General features: G+C 46.2%; 1 protein-coding gene across 2 annotated transcripts in view; it reads left to right on the forward strand.

Annotated features, from left to right (window-relative positions):
* Positions 1-22290, forward strand: part of LOC126424827 (cytochrome P450 4g15-like) — a 157690-nt gene that overhangs the window by 118274 nt on the left and 17126 nt on the right. For both annotated transcript variants that reach the window (XM_050087621.1, XM_050087620.1), the window contains exon 6: positions 11-211. In XM_050087621.1, coding sequence (XP_049943578.1) covers positions 11-211 — 201 coding nt within the window. The remainder of the gene's footprint in view (positions 1-10; positions 212-22290) is intronic.

Raw genomic sequence — 22290 nt, forward strand, 5'->3', positions numbered from 1 at the left:
GCTCTTTCAGCTAATGACTATGGCACTGACCGCCACCGACACGACGGCTGTGTGCATGAGTTTCGCGCTGGCGCTGCTCGCGCTCCACCCAGAGTGGCAGGACGCGGCCCGACGGGAGCTGAAGGACGTCTTCGGCGAGGGCGGCGACTACCTGCGTGCTCCCAGCCTCGCAGAGCTGGCCAGCCTCAGGGTCCTGGAGAGCATCATCAAGGTGAGCCGCCACCCACTGATCAGTGAGGTCGCCAATCGTGCAACTAGAGGACGCCCACCAATTTTCATCTGTGGGACACCGTTCTGGGACTTCAGACGATTCTTTGTTGGTGGTCGAAGCAGCTCTGGAGATCACCATGAAGGTGGAGAGGTACCCACTAATTTCCATGTGCCAGAACTGCATACAATCATCACGCTATGGGAGTATGCGCATAAGGGTCTACATGTGTACCTCTATTTTGAGACTTCCGGTTTGATTTGCTGTTGATGGTGGTAGTAGTGCTGTAGAGCACTACTGAGGTAAACAGTCAGCCAGTAATTGCTGGGTCTCACAAATACAGTCAAAAGATGTCCCATCAGAGAATGTCCCCAGGGTTGCATATGTGGACTACTGTTATTGAGACTTCACACTGAATTTGTTGATGTCGGTGGTAGTAGTGCTACAGAGCACCATGAAGTTGTTATAAGGGCGTTCTTCTTCATGTTCCATTTGGGACACACATCTCAGATTTTCTTCTTACAGAAGTCTCCCCATGGCACTAATCGATGACTAGAGGAGAAAAAAATCTGTAAACTGATCTCTGAAAAAATTTCATCTTTCCTATTGATACATACTAGCTCCCATGTCCCACAGCTACAAACACAACTCATTATGAGAGGATGCCCTCTAGGCTCTCTTTGTGACGCTGTTTTAAAACGTTAGCTTCATTGTTGATGGTGGTATAGTACTGGAGAGCACCATTGAAGTAAACTAACCTGCCATGTCACACAATTGGAGTCACTGGGCAGTGTACAACAGCATACCACCTACGTGTTATTCTGGCATTTAGATTTGCTGTTGGTGGTGGTGGTAGTGTTGGATAGCATAATCGAGGTGCTTAGAGACAAGTTCTTCTTCACATAGGGTAGTAGGAGTAATCCATCGAACTACAGACCTATATCATTGACGTCCGTTTGCAGTAGGGTTTTGGAGCATATACTGTATTCAAACATTATGAATCACCTCGAGGAGAACGATCTATTGACACGTAATCAGCATGGTTTCAGAAAACATCGTTCTTGTGCAACGCAGCTAGCTCTTTATTCGCACGAAGTAATGGCCGCTATCGACAGGGGATCTCAGGTTGATTCCGTGTTTCCGGATTTCCGGAAGGCTTTTGACACCGTTCCTCATAAGCCACTTCTAATCAAGCTGCGGGCCTATGGGGTATCGTCTCAGTTGTGCGACTGGATTCGTTATTTCCTGTCAGGAAGGTCGCAGTTCGTAGTAATAGACGGCAAATCATCGAGTGAAAATGAAGTGATATCAGGTGTTCCCCAGGGAAGCGTCCTAGGACCTCTGCTGTTTCTGATCTATATAAATGACCTGGGTGACAAACTGAGCAGTTCTCTTAGGTTGTTCGCAGATGATACTTTAATTTACCGTCTAGTAAGGTCATCCGAAGACCAGTATCAGTTGCAAAGCGATTTAGAAAAGATTGCTGTATGGTGTGGCAGGTGGCAGTTGACGCTAAATAACGAAAAGTGTGAGGTGATCCACATGAGTTCCAAAAGAAATCCGTTGGAATTCGATTACTCGATAAATAGTACAATTCTCAAGGCTGTCAATTCAACAAAGTACCTGGGTGTAAAAATTACTAACAACTTCAGTTGGAAACACTACATGGACATGTGGGGAAGGTGAGTCAGAGGTTGCGTTTCATTGGCAGGACACTTAGAAGATGCAACAAGTCCACTAAAGAGACAGCTTACACTACACTCGTTCGTCCTCTGCTAGAATATTGCTGCGCGGTGTGGGATCCTTACCAGGTGGGATTGACGGAGGACATTGAAAGGGTGCTAAAAAGGGCAGCTTGTTTTGTATTATCACGTAATAGGGGAGAGAGTGTGGCAGATATGATACGCGAGTTGGGATGGAAGTCATTAAAGCAAAGACTTTTTCATCGCGGCGATATCTATTTACGAAATTTCAGTCACCAACTTTCTCTTCCGAGTACGAAAATATTTTGTTGATTCCTACCTACATAGGTAGGAATGATCATCAAAATAAAATAAGAGAAATCAGAGCTCGAACAGAAACGTTTAGGTGTTTTTTTTCCCGCGTGCTATTCGGGAGTGGAATGGTACGGAGATAGTATGATAGTGGTTCTATGAACCCTCTGCCAAGCACTTAAATGTGAATTGCAGAGTAATCATGTAGATGTAGATACTAGTTGGAGCAACGATTTAAGTAAGTGGTATATGACAAATTTCCCGCTTGTGTTGCCTCTAGTTCCCCAAGAACACAAAGTAGGAGTAGCTGCCATGACCCACGGTTCCATTAGTGGTCTGGTATTTTAACACTTCAGATTTGTTGGTGATGGTGGTGGTAGCGGTGGAGATCACTACTGTAGTGCGCTGCCACCCACTAGTTTCCAGGTCGCACAACTGCAGTCACAAGGCACGCTATGCTAGAGTGCGTCAATGTTTCCTTACGTGGACCACAGTTTGAGGCTTCAGATTGGACTTGTTTTTGGTTTGTTTTGGTTTTAGGGCGCAAAACTGCTATCGTCATTAGCGCCCGGTCCGTGACTTAGGAAACAGTAAAAACCAAAAATGGAAACCAGTAGCAATGGGAACGAAACTCAAAAAACTGGAGAAACTAAAAGCAGAAGCAAGGCTTAAAAATCCAATACAGAAAGGGGTTGCTTGTCCCCAAAAAAAGCTTCAAATGACTGACGTCATTTCACTGGCACTAATAAACTCGAGAACGCGATCGGACGAGCGCGTGTCATCTGCTAAAATTGACGATATATCAGGCGACAGCTGTAGACGGGCGCGTAATGGAGTAAAATAGGGGCACTCAATTAAAAGGTGTCTTACCGTCCACAGCTGAGAGCAGTGGCGACAGAGTGGGGGAGGATCGCCGCTTAAAAGATCTCGATGGCTAAAAAGACAGTCCCTATCCGGAGTCTAGTTAGAATTACCTCCTCCCGACGACACGTTCGGGAGGAAGAGGTCCAAGGACAAGGAAGAGCTTTCACGTCCCGCAATTTATTATGGGGAAGTGTCGACCAATGTGCGTGCCATAAAAGCACAACACGACGACATAAAACGCTCCGTAGTTCGGTGAAGGGAATCGATTGAATAGCTGGCCGAAGAAGAGAGACTGCAGCCTTGACCGCTATATCGGCCGCCTCATTTCCACAGATACCAACGTGTCCCGGGAGCCAGAGGAACGCCACCGAGACGCCCCCCAGGTGGAGCAAGCGCACACAGTCCTGAATCCGGTGGACCAGAGGGTGGACAGGGTAAAGAGCTTGGAGACTGAGGAGAGAGCTGAGAGAATCTGAACAGATAACATACTGTATCCGCTGATGGCGGCGGATGTAGTGGACAGCCTGGAGAACAGCGTAAAGCTCCGCAGTATAAACCGAACACTGGTCGGGAAACCGAAATTGATTTGGGGTGTCGCCAACAATATAGGCACTCCCTAAACCTAACGATGTTTTCGAGCCATCAGTGTAAATAAATGTGGCTTTCTTCATTTGTGCACATAGAGCATCAAATTCCCGACGATAAACAAGTGAAGGGGTACCATCCTTGGGAAATTGACAAAGGTCACGGAGCAGGCAGATCCGGTGACGGAGCCAAGGCGGTGCTGTACCCCAAGTTGTCAAGAAGGTTTTAGGAAAGCGGAAGGAAAGAGAATGGAGCAGTTGACGGAAGCGGACTCCCGGTGGTAGTAGGGAGGAGGGGCGGCCTGCATACCCTACATCAAAGGAGGTGTTGAAAAAAATGTCATGGGCTGGATTAGCAGGCATGGAAGACAGATGGCTAGCATAACGACTCAGAAGGACTGCTCGCCGATTGGACAGCGGAGGTTCAGCAGTCTCAGCATAAAGGCTTTCCACAGGGCTGGTGTAAAAAGCTCCAGACACTAAACGTAATCCACGGTGGTGGATAGAGTCGAGACGACGAAGAATAGACGGCCGAGCAGAGGAGTAAACTATGCTTCCACAGTCCAATTTCGAGCGCACTAAGGCGCGATAGAGGCGGAGAAGGACGACTCGGTCCATTCCCCAGGAGGTACCATTCAGGACACGGAGGGTGTTGAGGGATCGCAGACAGCTAGCCGACGGACAGGAAACGTGGGAGGACCAGCACAGTTTTCTGTCAAATATAAGACCCAAGAATTTTGCGACGTCCGAAGACGGAAGGTTGACAGGTCCTAGATGTAAGGAGGGTGGAAGAAACTCCCTACGTCGCCAAAAATTAACACAAACGGTCTTACTGGGAGAAAAACGGAAGCCGGTTTCGATGCTCCAAGAGTGGAGGCGATCGAGACATCCTTGAAGACGTCGTTCAAGAAGGCTGGTCCGTTGAGAGCTGTAGTAGATCGCAAAATCGTCCACAAAGAGGGAGCCCGAGACATCAGGACGGAGACAATCCATAATTGGATTTATGGCAATGGCAAACAGTACAACACTCAGCACGGAGCCCTGGGGTACCCCGTTTTCTTGGGAGAAAGTACAGGAGAGAGTAGTGTTCACCCGCACTCTAAATGTGCGCTCTGCCATAAATTCGCGAAGAAAAAGGGGCAACCGACCTCGAGAGCCCCAAGAGAACAGTGTGCGGAGGATGCCTGTCCTCCAACAGGTATCGTATGCTCTCTCCAGGTCAAAAAATATTTCTGCTGTATGGCGTTTCCGGAGAAAATTGTTCATGATATAAGTGGAGAGAGCAACAAGATGGTCAACTGCAGAACGATGCTTTCGGAATCCGCATTGGGCAGGTGTTAAAAGACTGCGGGACTTCAGCCACCAAGCTAAACGGCAATTCACCATACGCTCCAAAACCTTACATACACTACTCGTGAGAGAAATGGGGCGATAGCTAGAGGGGAGATGTTTGTCGTTTCCAGGTTTCGGAACAGGAACGACGATAGCTTCCCGCCATCGTCTGGGAAAAGTACTGTCGGTTCAAATTCGATTATAAAGGCGAAGGAGGTAACGCAGACTATGGGTTGATAAATACAGCAACAGTTGGACGTGGATACCATCCGGTCCTGGGGCGGAGGAGCGAGAAGAAGAGAGTGCATGTTGGAGTTCCCGCATGGAGAAACAGTATTATAGCTTTCGCGACTTTGAGAGAAGAAAGCAAGAGGTTGCACTTCCGTTGCAGGTTTCTTCGGGAGAAACGCTGGCGGGTAATTTGAAGAGCTCGAAATCCGAGCAAAGTGTTGACCCAATGAGTTAGAAATTGCGATGGGGTCCACTAATGTATCATGCGCGACAGTGAGCCCAGAGACTGGGGAGAAACTAGGCGCGCCTGATAACCGTCGAATCCGCCTCCAAACTTCCGAGGAGGGAGTGAAGGTGTTAAATGAGCTAATAAAGAATTTCCAGCTTGCCTTCTTGCTATCGCGGATGACGCGACGGCATCGCGCACGAAACTGCTTATAGCGGATACAGTTGGCCAAAGTAGGATGGTGGCGGAAAACACGAAGAGCACGTCGCCGCTCACGTATTGCGTCATGGCATGCCTCGTTCCACAAAGGAACTGGGGGGCACCGGGCAATTCGGAGGTGCGTGGTATTGAATGTTCCGCAGCTGTAAGAAGAACGTCTGTAATATGTGTGACCTCATCGTCGACGCTAGGAAAGTGACGGTCATCGAATGTCGCTAGAGACGGAAAAAGTGTCCAATCGGCTTGGGCAAACTTCCAGCGTCGCGGGCGCATATATGGCAGTTGAGGCTGCAGTCTACGGACACATGGAAAGTGGTCACTCGAGTGTGTATCATCAAGGGCGAACCATTCGAAGCGCCGAGCTAGCGGAACAGTACCGACCGAAAGGTCCAAATGAGAGAAATTTGTCGTGGAGGCAGACAAAAATGTAAGGACCCCAGTGTTGAGGCAAACTAGATCCACTTGGTGGAAGACGTCTAGCAATAGTGAGCCACGTGGACAAGGATGTGGAGATCCCCAAAGCGGGTGGTGGGCATTGAAGTCGCCAACCAGCAAACAGGGGGGTGGAAGCTGACCAAGAAGATGAAGGAGATCAGCTCATGCCATTGGTGTGGCCGATGGAATGTATACAGTACAAAGAGAAAAGGTATATCAAGAAAGGGAAAGATGGACAGCAACAGCTTGGAAGGAAGGGCTTAAGAGATTGGGTGATAATGGAGAGTATCATGGAGAAGAATCATGAGTCCTCCATGGGCTGGAGTGCCTTCAACAGAGGGGAGATCAAATCGGACGGACTGAAAATGGGGGAGAAAAAAGCGGTCATGGGGACACAGCTTTGTTTCCTGAAGACAGAGGATGGCCAGCGAGTAGGATCGTAAGAGGATCGACAATTCATCCCGATTGGCCTCAAATGCCGTGGATATTCCAGTGGATAATGGTCATAGAGTGAACAGAAAATGGAGGAATGTGACCAAGGTTGCTGTCAACTCAACGACTGCTCAGAGCTTGCGACCGACAGCATGGAATGGCATTCAGCCGAAGGCAGAAGATCGTGATCCATAGTTTGTTCAGGAGCAGCTCCTGCCACAAGCGATCGGCTGGTTGATCGGCCGCCAGCAGTGCGCCTCGGCGACGCAGAAGACGGCCGAGGGCGATTTCCGCCAGGCGGTGCTGTAGATGAGACACGCCTTGGTGGAGAAGGAGATGAACAGGGTTTCTTATTAGCCTTCTTCGAAACATGATGTTTAGATGAAGGAGTAACCGATGGTTGTGAAGTTGGGGTACGTAAAAAATCTTCACAAGTATGCTCTTTTTTCGAAGTCTTCGTGTCTGACTTTTGTGCTCGAGATTTAGCAGAACCCGATGAAGGGTGAGCCATAGAGTGGGCAGGCGAAAGTGAGGTTGAATGGGCGATCTTTACGCTGGCCCATCTGACGACCATGGCACTAAAGGTGAGGTCGCAAGTCTGCGTGGCCGCCTCCTTTGTTGGCCAAGGAGAAGCAAGGACAGTGCTGTATTTTCCTGTCTGAAGCACAGTGGGCTGTCGACTGGCGAATAATTTTCGAGCAGCAAAGGTCGACACCTCTTCCTTCAATCTGATTTCCTGAATGAGCTTTTCGTCTTTAAAAATGGGGCAATCTCGAGAGGAAGCAGCGTGGTCACCCTTACAGTTGATGCAACGAGGGGATGGAGGTGGACAAGCACCCTCATGGACATCCCTGCCACACGTAACACATTTGGCCGGATTGGCACAGGACTGGCTGGTGTGATTGAACTGCTGACACCGATAGCAACGCATAGGGTTTGGGACGTAAGGGCGAACGGAAATTCTCATAGCCTGCTTTCATTTTCGATGGGAGTTGAACTTTGTCAAATGTCAAGAAGACAGTGCGAGTTGGAATGAGGCTCATGTCAACCCTTTTCAGAACTCTATGAACAGCCGTTACGCCCTGGTTAGACAGGTAGTGCTGAATTTCCTCGTCAGACAATCCGTCGAGGGAGCGTGTATAAACGACTCCATGTGAGGAATTTAAAGTGCGGTGCGCTTCAATCCGGACAGGGAAGGTGTGGAGCAGTGAAGTACGCAGCAATTTTTGTGCCTGGAGGGCACTGACTGTTTCTAACAACAAGGTGCCATTCCGTAATCTGGAACAAGACTTTACAGGACCTGCAATTGCGTCAACACCTTTCTGAATAATGAAAGGGTTGACCATGGAGAATTCGTGACCTTTGTCAGACTTCTGAAACAACAAGGAACTGTGGCAACGATGGAAGAACTGTCTGTGGCTGAGACTCAGTGAACTTACGCTTGTGAGCAGACATAGTGGAAGATGAGGAAACCATTTCGGAAGAATCCCCATGATTACCGGCGTCTCCGATGGCGCGCTCCTCCCTTGTGGGGCCCCTCTCTGAGGGCACTCCCGCCTTAAGTGATTGTTCACACCTGAGGTCACACCTCCCGACAAACGGACGTAGGGACCAATCGGCACTTTCGGAAGGTATCAGCTCGGGTAATCACCCCTCCCTGGGCCTGGCCGTTACCAGGGGGTACGTACGTGTCCTACCTGTCTACCCGGGGCGGGGAATTACGCGTTACCCCGTCACCGGCTACGCACGAAAATGCGTGGGTCGGCCTTCAGACACGCACAGGGAGGGAGAAAGGGAAAGGGAAAAACAAAAAAAGAGAAAGGAAAGAGGAGAGGTCTCAAACGCTGCAGCGGAGAAAAGGGTAAAGAGAAGAGGTAAGGAAAAGAGAAGGACGAAGGAAGGATAAAGATATACAAGCAGAGAAGGCGAAGAATGCGTTACATTTACGAGCGTCCGTCTCCGGACGTAGGCACAAACCATACTCCCAGAGGGGGAGAAGGGGAAGGAAAGAGCCAGAGGTGAGGGGAGTGGGGCGAAGATGGGGGATAGGGAAGGATGCGGAAATGGAAGGTATGCAGCCCGGGAAGGAAGGAGGGCCACATTAGCTCGCACATATCCAGAAAAAGAGTTGTGGACCCCCTGGGGGGAGGTTGGACTTGTTGATCTTGATTGTTGTGCTGGAGAGCGACATCAAGAAGCTTTCCAAACAAGTATTTCAGTTAGGGCAACCATTTAACCCACTACTGCACGGTTTCTTTAGGAAACCAGTTTTATTGAAAAAAATATTTGACAGTAGGGTCAGATAGACAAAATACTATGTAACAGCTTGAACACTGAAATTTTGATTTATTCATTACTTTAGATTTGTTGCCAATAACAGACAGGGAAATAAACTCTTTCCTATCATTAAGCATCATTTTACACACCTTAAAACCTAACTAGGTGTAATCCAACAGGTAGAAATGCATCACTCTTTCAGCTGCTGTCGCGTGTGTTTAACTACACTCGACCTTTAGCAAAGATTATTATTGATTTAACTATTTCTACCAACATTACGATGCCTAACAAAGTCTAGCTCGATGGGGTGAGACTGTGTGTGTTGCCGTATGGAAACATTACGGACATACAAGTGCTATCCTTAATTATTGTACATAAATTTACGGTTTGTTGCAAAATGGCAACAACATGCAATACAGGATTATGAATTACTCTTTAAAGTAGTTTCGCCAAGGCACTGATCCATAACTCTAGTGTCCTGCGGCCGGCAGGAAAGAACTAACGGTGAAGATCGAATACGCTTTATTTAACTAAAACGCCTTGTTGGCGTGCACTAATTTCCAAACTCAACAACAACAAGAAACAATATAATTCTTGTGGTGGTGGCGAAAGCTCGATAAAAGTTACAAGACAATGAAAAGAAAAGATAGCAACCAAAATACTACGCTACATAGTTCCAAAGTGGCGTTACACCCAACAAGATACAAATTTCTACAAAAGACTACGGCGAGTGTTTACTGGGATAGAGCTGGTGTAGGTATTGGCCAGAGCTGTCCTAGCTGTAGGTACATGTTGTGTACATAGTTCCGTGTAGTCAGCGCGTACACAACTTTCCCAACAGAGCGCGCCCCGCTAAACACAACAGTTCAGGCGCAGCGCTCGTCCGTCTCCGCACTATGAGATGGCGCTGTCTTGGAGACGGACCAAATTCTGCTTTCGTCGATCCGCGTATTAATATGTAACGCAGCCAGTGAGATTGCTGCTAACGTAGACCTTTTCTCCTCGCGGATCACACTCGCGCAGTGATACCTGAACGCGCGAGATATTATAACGAGTGTACAGACCTCCGATGAGTCTGTCTGCATCAGTCTGTAGTCAAGTTTCAGTCTGCGCCTGATAAAATTATCATATTCCTGTAATAGCCATGAAGATAAATGAATAGACACTTTGTCAAGTATCAGATATGTGAGAATAAGATTAACATACCAAGACCAAAGGAACTTCAGATTGTCAATTGTAAACAGCATCCAGAATCAAGTTACGTTATATCTATGATTATTATTATTATTATTTTAATAAATGTGTGTGAAAATTAATCAAGTTGGTCACCGTCAATCTGCTACTCTAAGCGTGCAAGTGGCATTTCTATCCTCTGACCTAACGGCAGAAGATAAACACGCCACGATAAGACCACGAGACATATTGCTGACACTCGCCTACTTCGTTAGAGCGACAAGTCAAATAATCTGATGGTGTGTGTACCGAAGGTCTTACAGTACGCACACCACAGTACACGCTGACGGTCTGACTGTTCTGGCATGCTTATAACACCGATTCTGCGGAGTGCTACACTTAGTCGCATTACTTCCAATTGTTGGCTCTCCGTCAAATGGCTTTTCACGAAGTAGAACCGTGTTTATGAGGAAAGTCTTGATGTTTACATTCACTGGCGATATTTTGATACGAACTCTTGAAGGGAGGTCGGCAGCCCACCTTGCTTGTATGTTGTGCGGGCCCTCTAAGTGATAAGAGGCCGTTACGACAATGACTAGATCAGAAATAGTATTCAAAGTGGTCTATCACAAATTTTAGTCCGCAGCTCGTGCGTTTTCGCTTCCCACGCCCGGGTTCCCGGGTTCGATTCCCGGCGGGGTCAGGGATTTTCTCTGCCTCGTGATGTCCTTAGGTTAGTTAGGTTTAAATAGTTCTAAGTTCTAGTGGACTGATGACCATAGATGTTAAGTCCCATAGTGCTCAGAGCCATTTGAACCATTTTTGACAAATTTTACGCGAAATTCGCCTCTAGTTCCCCATGCAGACATAGTAGTTTACTTTCCCCACAAATGCAGTCACAAGTCGTGTTAGAAGAGGATGGCCCTAGGTTCCACATGTGGTCCACTATTCTGGGGCTTCGTATTAGATTTGCTGTCGTCTTCGGTTGTGGCACTTTTAGAGAACACCATCAAGCTGAGCTGTTTGGTATGAGCTGCGGTATTCCAAACTGCAGCGTGAGAATGTTCCCCCGCCTTCCCCTGGCCTCAAGTTTCCGTATTGCTCTGGACTTCATTCTACATTTTTTTATGTTCTCGGTTGTGGTAGTGCTGGAAAGCACCACTGAGATGAAGATTACACACTAGCTTCCACATTTCGCGACTGCGATCACAAAATGTAGTACGAGAGCGTCCATAGAAGGTAGTCAATATTTTTGAAATTTTTATTGAATTTATTGTTGGTGATGGTGCTGCTATTGGAGAGCATCAGCAAGTTGAACTGTTGGCCTGTAGCTCTCGTGGCTTGCAACTGTATTAACAAACCAAGCGCCCTAGAAGAATCTGCAATACCTAAATACGCTGATAAACCCTAAAACTGTGACCAGATGTGTATTGGCCCACCTTTAGAATGCAAGGGAGCAGCGACTCTACGTGGCACGTACTCAAAAACTCCCTCTGTAGGTACGTGGTGGTGCCAGGTTCATATGCAGGGGCTGCGCCCGGTAGTTAGTGTGTGCATAGCTGGTGGCTGCAGTGTGTGCCATCAGCTACAGAGCAGTCTCGACGAGTCCGCGTCCACAGTAGCCGCAATTGGCGATGTCGGTGAGTCAACATGGGAGCACACAGGCGTCGTCTGCCGCGTGCTCAGCAACGCGCGCTGAACAGTGAGCACCGGAAAACGTGCGCTTGCGCCAGCGTTGAACTCTGCCGTCACACCTGCCACACGTCGTTGCCCATCGTGCTTTAGAGAGCGATCTTTACGTTCTGGTTTCAGGCACTGATCTCCAACAACTTGTTTCCTACCCACGATTTCACCGTCCTTCATCCACTTTTCGTGGTTGCTGAAGACAGTAGCAAGCGAACGGTCGCCCGGCTTCGCCATTTCTGAGATGCTGGTTGCCTGCTGCCACGTCATAACAACCTTGCGTTTGTCGAAATCGCTTATGTAAATTAATTACTAGGTCTGTGGCACGTATCGTGGCTATAATGATTCCCCATTTGTGTCCGCCCGGCTTATATACTTTATGACACATCTCTGTGGTGGGAAGGCGCGTGGGCATCTCTAACGAAACTCTACCACTCAGTTTGTCTGAGGCTTTGCTTTTTTTTTTTTTTTTTAAAGTCATAAGTCTTCCGAATGGTTTGCTGCGGCCAGCCACGAATTCCTCTCCTGTGCCAACCTCATGTCAAACTAGCAGTTGCAACTTAACCCTCAATTAATTGCATGTATTCCGATCTCAGTCTTCCTCTACTGATTTTGCTCTCTACAGCTGTCCCTAGTACCGTTCAAGTACTGAAAAGATGTCTTATCATCCTGTCCCTTCTACTTGTCGTTGTTTTCTACACATTCTCCATAGAACCTCGTCATTCCTTACGTTATCAGTGAACCTAATTTTGAGCATTCGTCTGTAGCACCACATGTCAAAGTCTTCGAAGCTCTTCTATACCGGTTTTCCCCACAGTCTACGTTTCACTGCCATACACTGCTGTGCTCCAGACGTACATTCTCAGAAATTTCTTCCTGAAATTAAGACCTATGTTTGATACCAGTAGACCTCTCTTGGCCGGAAGACTTTCTGCCAGTGCTCGTCTGCTTTTGTTGTCCTCCTTGCTGCGCCCGTCATTGGTTATTTCCCAAGGTAGTAGAACTTCTTAAATTCATCTACTTCGTGACCATCAATCCTGATGTGAAGTTTCTCGCTGTTCTCATTTCTGCTACTTCTCATTACTTTCGTCTTTCTTCAGTTTACTCTCAGGCAATATTATGTACTGATTAGAATGTTGATTCTATTCAGAATATCACGTAATTCTTCTTCACTTTCACTCAAGGTAGCAATGTCGTCAGCGAGTAGTATGATTGACCCCTTTCAGTGACACTACTGTGAAAATTATACAAATTGCGTTTAACCGTGGATGACTATAAAACGTGGCCCTGTATAGAGGAAATTAAGACGACACAATATACTTTTCCTTTACTCCAAGAATTCTCATTTTGTTCCCCACATAAGTAAATAAAATTATTAAATCTGTTGCCATAGATTATCTGTCTTCAGCTGACTGCAGTCTGATTAAAAAGAATTACACCAGACGCGTTCCTCTCCTATTTACAAAGTATCTTCTGTGGTTGTTCTATAAACTGAATACACACGTGTATATTTTTTTATTGTTTTACGTTAAAAACATTGTTTTCTTTATAAAGTTAGTGTGCAAGCTACTTACGTAGTCTCTTTACATAATCTGCATCTTCTCCTCTTGCTACCAGTGATTGGTGTCGACAGGCTTCATTCGACACCTGCCCTTGGCATTTTTTGGCATTCTGCGCTATTCCTTGTGCTGCACTGTTCACAGTTGGCTTTCTTAACTGTTTTTCGTTCTTCACTGCCAGAGTGTCTGCGCCTATTCGTTTGTGCTGAGTGTTGTCAACATATGAAACGAATTTGCGCGTGTGTGTGTGTGTGTGTGTGTGTGTGTGTGTGTGTGTGTGTGTGTGTGATGTGTGAGACAGAGAGAGAGAGAGAGAGAGTGAAACTGTCTCGTTTGTAGGTAGAGACGTGAGACGACTGTTTTTTCTTTTCGTAATCACTGTGCAATGCCATTCCTGTCTTTCCTCGCTATCATCACCCTCCACCGCCCCCCGCCCCCCCAAACGCCGCTTGCAAAAAAACCACTCCTCTCACGTCTCTACCTACATACGAGACAATTTCACTCTCTCTCTCTCTCTCTCTCTCTCTCTCTCTCTCTCTGTCTCACACATCACACATCCCACACACGAAAATTCGTTTCATACGTTGGCAACACTCACCACAAACGAACAGGCGTAAACACTGGCAGTGAAGAACGAAAATCAGTGACCATGTTATAGAATATAGATCATTCTTTGTTTTAAATTCTGAAGAAGACACTCCTAACAGTGTTGAAACCAGGTTAATTTGTTAAAATTATAGTGAAAGAGGGCTGTTTCTCTTTCAGTTGTAACTATTTACGGTACAAAATTTTGCTTTTCAGTCCATCCCAGGCATGTTCGATAGGGTTCATGTTTGGAGAACATGCTGGCCACTCTAGTCGAGCTATGTCGTTATCCTGAAGGAAGTCACTCATAAGATGTGCACGATGGGGGTACTAATTGTCGTCCATGAAGACGAATGCCTCGCCAATATGCTGCCGATATGGTTGCACTATCAGTCGGAGGATGGCATTCACTAGTCTTACAGCCTTTACGGAGCCCTGCATGACCACCTGCGGCGTACGTTGGCCCCACATGAAGCCACCCCAAAGTAGCAGAGAACCTCCAACTTGCTGTACTCGCTGGACATTGTGTCTAAGGCGTTCAGCCTCACTGGGTTGCCTCCAAACACGTCTCCGACGATTGTCTGGTTGAAGGCATGTGCGACACTCATTGGTGAAGAGAACGTGATGCCAATCCTGAGCCGTCCATTCGGCATGTTGTTGGGCCCATCTGTACGGCGCTGCATGGCATCGTTGTCGCAAAGATGGACCTCGCCATGGACTTCCAGAGTGAAGTTGCGCATCATGCAGCCTATTGCGCACAGTTTGAGTCGTCACACAACGTCCTGTGACTGCACGAAAAGCATTATTCAACATGGTGGTGTTGTTGTCAGGGTTCCTCCGAGCCATAGTCCATAGGTAGCAGTCATGCACTGCAGTTGTAGACCTTGGGTGGCCTGAGCGAGGCATGTTATCGACAGTTTCTGTCTCTCTGTATCTCCTCCATGTCCGAAGAACATCGCTTTGGTTCACACCGAGGCGTTTGGACACTTCCCTTGGCACAAAGTAACAATGCGGACGATCGAAACGTCGTATTGACCGTGTAGGTACGGTTGAACTACAGGAAAACGAGCCGTGTATCTCCTTCCTGGTGGAATGAGTGGAACTGATAGGCTGTCAGATCCATCCGTCTAATAGGCGCTGATCATGCATGGTTGTTTACATCTTTGGGCGGATTTATTGACATCTCTGAACAGTCAAAGGGACTGTGTCTGTGATACAATATCCACAGTCTACGTCTACCTTCAGGAGTCCTGGGAACTGGGTTGATGCAAAACTTTTCATGCGTGTATATTCATGATAGGAAGTCTGCCTGATGGGTGGGCAACCTCATGGCCACGGCAGCCACAGAGAGTCTGAACTCACATGGAAAATTCCCACTTCAGTTCCCAATAGCGGGCTGTCGACAACATCTCGCTCCCTTTGGCATCAACTTCCTCAAGTATGCACGAATTGTTGCCACATTCTGACGGTGTCAGTGTTCACCCAGGCAGTTTCTACTTCTGGTAATCGCCACCGCCCGCAACCACACGAACAGGTTTGGCCGTGGGTATTATTTGTGGTATATCGTGACGGGCCCATCAAATAAGTCAGAGGACTGATCACCATAGAGGCAGGCCTCCATAAATTATTGAAAAATCTTGTATGCTAGCTGCTCCGCAACTTGGGTCTATTTCATAAAGGACAAGTAACTGCACGCCATGAGATTCACTTCCGAAGCGTTTATTAGCCATACTTGTATTCAGGCTTACAGCCCATCATCAGTGGCATCTGGTACAGAGAATAAACAAACAATGTACCAGAGCTACACCGATAACGTAATTACACTTATTGTACATTAAAGTACAGACAAAAGATTACTTACATATTGGCATGTGAACAGGAAACGATGTATGAATAAAGTGTAAGAGTTTTTATGAAGATTAAAAATGATGGCGATCTAGAAAACAAAAAATGCCCCAAATCTTTATCATCTAACTACGACGGGAAGTCGAAAATAAAGGGGACTTTTGAGAAAAGGAATATCTGTTCTGATGATAGAAAAGTGAAGCATACATTACTTTTCTACATGTCCCGATGTAAGCGAGAAATCAAGGGAAAATCACCATAGGTAACATATTGTTAACGAACTGTTTTTCGACCTTAAAGCAAATCAAAATGTAAACAACTTAATTACAGACAACTCATGATGCTTTACCTCAATAAAGTGAAATGCGTCTGGTGGAAAAAAAAAAAAGCCACTCATTTTTGTAGTTGCAACGACTGGACAAAAGTACCCTCCAGAATTGTAACATGGCTATTTTGAAAGGCGTTGTTGTGTTTAATAAAGGATAAATACATGCCTGATACATTTAGTTGCTTTCCTTTTTTTTCCCTGAGAGTTGTTTGAGATCACGTTCGTGGTAGTTGGTCAAGTCGGTCCCAAATTACTTGTTCACTTCATACTCCTATCAAAGCGCTTTTATTCATTTTGAGACGTTAATTCTCCTTTAATGCCTTCACTGAACTCTGCGATCTCGGACCGACTGCTGGTGCCGAAAGAAACACGACTGGTCGGGTGAAACCCTTCGCAGGAAGTCGCCCCGACGGCGCCGGTGCGCCGGTCCCGCCAGGCCGCACCGGCCGTGCTGTGAGGGTGGTGCCTGGGGGGGGGGATGGGAAGGCGGGGGGAGGGGAGGGAATGGGAGTGAGGGGTGGCTCCTCTCGCCGCTGCCCGTCTCACTATGAACGGCGGACTCTCGGCGGGTCGGAGGACCCCGCGTAAGTGCAGCCCCAGGTGCCTCGAGCAGTGCTGAGCAGGCTGTAGTCAATTAAGGAGTGTAACCGAGGTCTCAACTATGACAACGACATCTCGTGGTTAATTGGTTCGAAACAAACCCGACCGGAAGGATATAAAGTTTGTTAACCACGAAGCTGACGCAGCGCAATAAATCAGTGTCATATGGGGAAACGAGGAATACAGTTTCTCTATTGTGTACTCATTTGTCTTAAGATTAGAATAACTAATAGTTACAATAACATAATTCGTTTGGGAGTTGTTTCCGCAGTAATCTGTAATGTGATCTAGGATGGTATGAAGCCCAACTTCCTATCGTTCTATTCAGAAACCACGACAGTAAGCATGCGCCTCTGCGGCCGAAGTCTCGCCGGCCGGGTAGCTCAGCGTGTTCGCTTAGAGGGCCGATTGTCCTCTGTAACAAGAAAACTGAGTAAAGGAATAAACGATCAACTTGAACGCATGTCATGTGACGTCCACCCACACCAAACGAAACGAACAATGAAAGCCGGCACTGTAGCTCAGCGTGTTCGGTCAAAGCGTTAGCTGCCCTCTGTAATAAAAAAAACTGAGATAATGGATCAGTATTGAAGTTGAACGGATGTGAAGGGACGTGCACCCCGAACAAATGTAACGAACCACAATGAACAAAATGAGGTTAAAAAAAAGGTAGTTTTCCCAGTATATCAAGGGCTAAGAAGATGTGAAGATGTCATAGGTTCGATCCCAGTTACTTCCTATATGTGGCCGGCATGTTAGATCAGTATGCTCGGTCACAGGATCAGCCGCGCCCTCTGTAATAAGTAAACTGGGTTAACGAAACGACGATGAACTTGCACAAGCCTCATGGGACGTCCGCCCAGAGCAAACAGAACGAAAAGCTGGCACGGTAGCTCAGCGTGTGCGGTCGGAATGTTAGCTGTCCTGTGTGATAAAAAAAACTGAGTGAATGGATCAACGATGAGCTCTAATGGGTGTCATGCGACGTCCGCCCCGAACAAATGTCACGTAACGAACAAAATGAGATCAATAAGGAAAAGTCACTAAGGCGCGCTTATGCGGTGCCGCTCGACCGGGAGCGTAAGCGGGTTCGAATCTCTGTTTGTGGAAAAAAAAAAATTATCGGCCGTATTTGGCCGACAAGGCGAGGAGAGGTGGTGGCATAAAGTTGCTGACCATCAGCCTTGCCGTCAGTGCCCTGGTTTAAGTACCAAACCTCTTCGCAGTGTGTGATGAAGTGGGGGTGTGCAACACAGTAGACGGTGATCCGTCCGTCAGGTGGGGGCGTTACGTTCGGCAGCCACCTTGGTGCAGTTCGCGAGCAGTCTGTGGGCCGCCGGCACCAGGGCTGCACCCTCTGCCTTCTCTCATCACCACCACAATCACCACCATCATACAACACAAGCACTACTAACACTACACACACAGAATACATACATGTAGTATTACAGATAGTGTGTAATGCAGCATGTTGTAAATAAACAAAAACAGAACAGTAAGAAGCATCCGGATAAAAAGGAAAAAACTCTGCATGACAGTATGAAAAAACAATGACAAAACGCCACGCTTACAGTTCTTAAGTACAGAAATTTAGGTGAATATTTTATTGTATATCCTCCATTTTTATGTTTCGTTAATTACTACTGTCTTGTATGTCTGGTCGACGACGCTCTGCTTCTAAAACTTTGTGACGTAGAGAAGTGCGCTGACTGTAGCCCCTGTATGTGAGTCTGAAGCTACCTTCACACCGAAAACCAACTCCAATAACCTCAGTTGACACCTGTTTCCAACGCGATGTTTGACTTAGTCTTCAACTGTTGTCAACAGTTGTCTGAAGTCATGAGTCTGAACAACTAGTTGAGGGAAATGTTGTCTCGTGTTTGTAGTTTATGGTCAGTGAGCAAACACGGTAAGAATTGGGTGACTTGCGCATGTGCATTTGCCGTGTCATCTGCAGTGTTTCTTTCTTCGTCTGCTGTGTTTATTTCAACAATGGCGACTCACGCGTCGTCAACAAATCTAACAATTCAGTTTCTGTTAGAAAATGAAATGAGGGAACCCCTGTGGGATTCTTCTGATTCTGCGTATAAAGACGGACATAAAAGGAAAGATTTGTTGAAAGAAGTTCCGGATAAAATTGGTGTCCCGCTTGGGGACTGTGAAAGGAAATTGACAAATATGAAAACATAGTACAACCGTGATCATTGTAAAACGGTCAAAACTAAAAGTGGGTCTGAGACAACTGAGATTTACGTTTCCAAATGGATATTTTACGAGCATATGAAGTATTTGGAAGGCGTGAAGAAGCCAGGGGAAAAAAATACTTACAAACGTAAGTAAAATGTCATTCTCTAGTGTAACTGAAGCTGTAAGACTTTTGGTCGTAAATTTTGTGATTACAACTGTGCTGTCACCGGTAATTTGTTTATTTCTCTTGTCATCATTTTGTCAACATCTCATATAAAATAGTTTGAAAATTAATGGCTTACATCGTTAATAACTAAAGCTATAAGGGTTTTCTTCGGAAGTTTTTAATTACATGAGTCTTTTCACTCGATATCTATTTATTGATATTTCTCTTGATATTTCACTACACCAACACCCGATAATTCATCTCTTATATTCTTTTCGGTTCTTCCTGTGTTGCCCCCCTTTCTCTGAAGACATTTATTTTGCGGAGGCATCCTCCAATTGCCATCCGAAACCCTGCCTGATTCTGGATCTTCCACATCAAAAGTGCCGGGTGGTGAGTAAATTATGGCAATTTCTTTGTTTCCTCTTAGAAAACTGCAAAGACAGTTGCAGAAGTGACTATGTCCCTATTTCAGGACCGAGTGCATAGTTATTCTAAGACGCTAGAAGACTGCTCACAATATTCCAAAAAAATTCTCCACAATTATTCTAGCGCGAGATATTCGGTAATCTCGCATTCTTTCCTGGCTGCCTTTCTCTTGCCATCCTGCGTATGATTTCATCATGTACTCTGAAAGAGCAAAAACGTCACCTCCCACAATAACAAATGGCAAATTCACAGTCCATTTCCTCTGCTTTCCTGTACAAAAAATGAAAATTTTAAACGTGTGTTTACAAGAGTTTGAAACCATTGTCAACATTTTTCAACAGTTCTCAACAGTTGTAAGTTTTCCAAACTTACGACAGTTGCAAGTTTCTGTTTGTTGGAGTTGTTTACCGATGTGAAGCTACCTTAACGGCTTATACCTTCAAAGTTCGCTTTTTATTCCGTCGGCTGAAAATACAGGGTCGTTTTTTACTTTATATTTTAATTATGTGATATCTGACATGTACCGCAGATCCTTGTGAATAGCTACACAACCGAAAACACCTAGCAAACAATACGAAATGATTCGGCACCGGTCAGTATTGCGAACTGATGTAATCCCATAAAATACGGCGATCTGTACCACAAAACACATGAAACGGCGCACATTGCAGTTAGCAAGATGCACGTCTGGCAGCTTCCAGGGGAAACAAAAACTTGAATTCAGCGTTTCATGTGATCATTGACCGAATTACAATGCTATCATAATCTGCTCATTAAGGGATACAATTGTACGTTACAGGTATTACAGTCAGAAACCGTGTACATGCCTCGAGGCAGTGTAAGTCTTGGTGCGCAAATAATCCAGATTAATTTCATCTAGTATTTGAGAAAGAGAGCAGTCAGTCACTTCAAGAAACGTTAAACATAATTAGAAACACTTTCCAAACTTTGTCTCGCTGACGGCCTCCGGAAAATCGTGAAAGGAAATTTACTCCATTTGCGCTCTACATGCAGTAAAACTTGAGCATCAGGAAAGACGTTTTAATTTCATTTCCTCCTTACTACTGACACTGTTCGGGACACAGTTTGCAGTCAGGATTCACTCACACCACCGAACGTACCTGCAAAAATACGCTGAGGTGACGAAAGTCCTCTGATGCCCGCTAACATCGTGTCGGACCTCCTTTTGCCTCCCGTAGTGCAGAAACTCGACGTGGGGTGGAGTCAACGAGTCGTTGGAACTCCCCTGAAGGAATACTGAGCCCCACAACCTCTCTAGCCGTCCACAATTGCAGGATTTTGTGCACTAACCGACCTCTCGATTATTTCCCACAAATGTCCAATGGGTTTCATGCCGGGGAATTTGAGCGACCAAATTATTTGCTAGGACTGTCCACAACGTCCTGACTAGCGCATTGTTATCAACAGAAATTCCGTTTTTGTTTGGGAACATGAAGTCCATGAATGCCTGCAAATGGTCTCCTAGTAGCAGAACGTAACAATTTGCACTCAGTGATAGGTTCAGACTGACCAGAGGACCCAGTCCATTACGTGTAAACACAGTCCACACCATTATGGAGCCACCACCTTGCAAAGCACAATTTTGAGAACTTGGGTCCGTGGCTTCGTGGGATCTGCACCACACTCGAACCCTACCGTCAGCTCTTATCAACTAAAATCCGCGCTCAACTGACCAGTCCACACTTTCCCTGTCGTCTAGGGTTCAATCGATTGGGTCACGAGCCCACAGGAGGCGCTGCAGGCGATGTCGTGCTGTCAGCAAAGTCACTCGCGTCGGTCGTCTGCTGCCAGAGCCCATTAACGCCAGATTTCACCGCACTGTCCTGGGGGGATACGTTCACACAGTGTTGCTTGTCTGTCAGCACTGACAACTCTACGCAAAACCTGCTGCTCCAGGCCGTTGAGCGAAGGCTGCCAGCCACTGCGTTGTCCGCGGTGAGAGGTAATGCCCGAAATTTGCTAATCTCGACACTCTTGACACTTTGGACCTCGGAATATTGAATTCCCTAACGATTTCCGAAACTTACTGTCTTAAGTTTCCAGCTCCGGATGCCATTCGGATTTGGAAGTTGTACATTCGCGTCGTGCGGACATAATCACGTGTGAAAAATTCTTACATGGGCCGCCTGAGCACAAATGAGAGCTCGGCCAGTGCACCGCCCTTTCACACCTTGTGTTCGCGATTCTGCCGCCATCTGCATATGAGCATACCGCTATCCCATGACTTTTGTCTCCTCAGTGTAAATCATAGCAAGAAAACATAATTTTGGAAGTAAGACATTAACATTGAAATGGGTGGATAACTAGCTTTTCTGTAAACAGCAAGATGAAAAATCCAGACTAAACTGTGTTCATAAGAATAAATATGATACAAACGTAACACTACGTATTATTCCGCGTTTTCTGGAATCTCATTGGATTTCGTTTCACGTGTAGCCAAAGCTTTGCTCTCTTGAGTACAGTCAAGTATAACAATAACGGTACGTTTTATGCTATGTTTTAGGCTGTGAACATCGACTGAGCGATAATACGAAACAACTGCGTTTCCGGTGCATTTAATCTGGACAGCATTGGGTAGCCAGCTAGTGCAGAGATGTGAGCCGTTGCAGAGAAATAATATAGTTCCGGATGTCATTTAATTTTTAAAGTGAATGAAGTAATATTCGGCAGAACTCTAGCAAACACCGCACATTTCTTAAGGGACCAGACAGGAAACATATGGTCTCGTTCTTAGCTAACATAAGATTGTAGTAAAACCAAAAATGTCGCAGATTCGTAACTTAAACATAGGATAATTTTTCTGCGCGAGGTATGTGACGCTAAAATATGTTATAGGATTTCACCTTATAGTTAAATAAGGAAGTCACTGAACGTATTACGAGGGTGCCTAGAAAGCAATGCACGACATTTTT

Source organism: Schistocerca serialis, chromosome 10, assembly GCF_023864345.2.
Source record: "Schistocerca serialis cubense isolate TAMUIC-IGC-003099 chromosome 10, iqSchSeri2.2, whole genome shotgun sequence".
Taxonomy (NCBI): Eukaryota; Metazoa; Arthropoda; class Insecta; order Orthoptera; family Acrididae; genus Schistocerca; species Schistocerca serialis.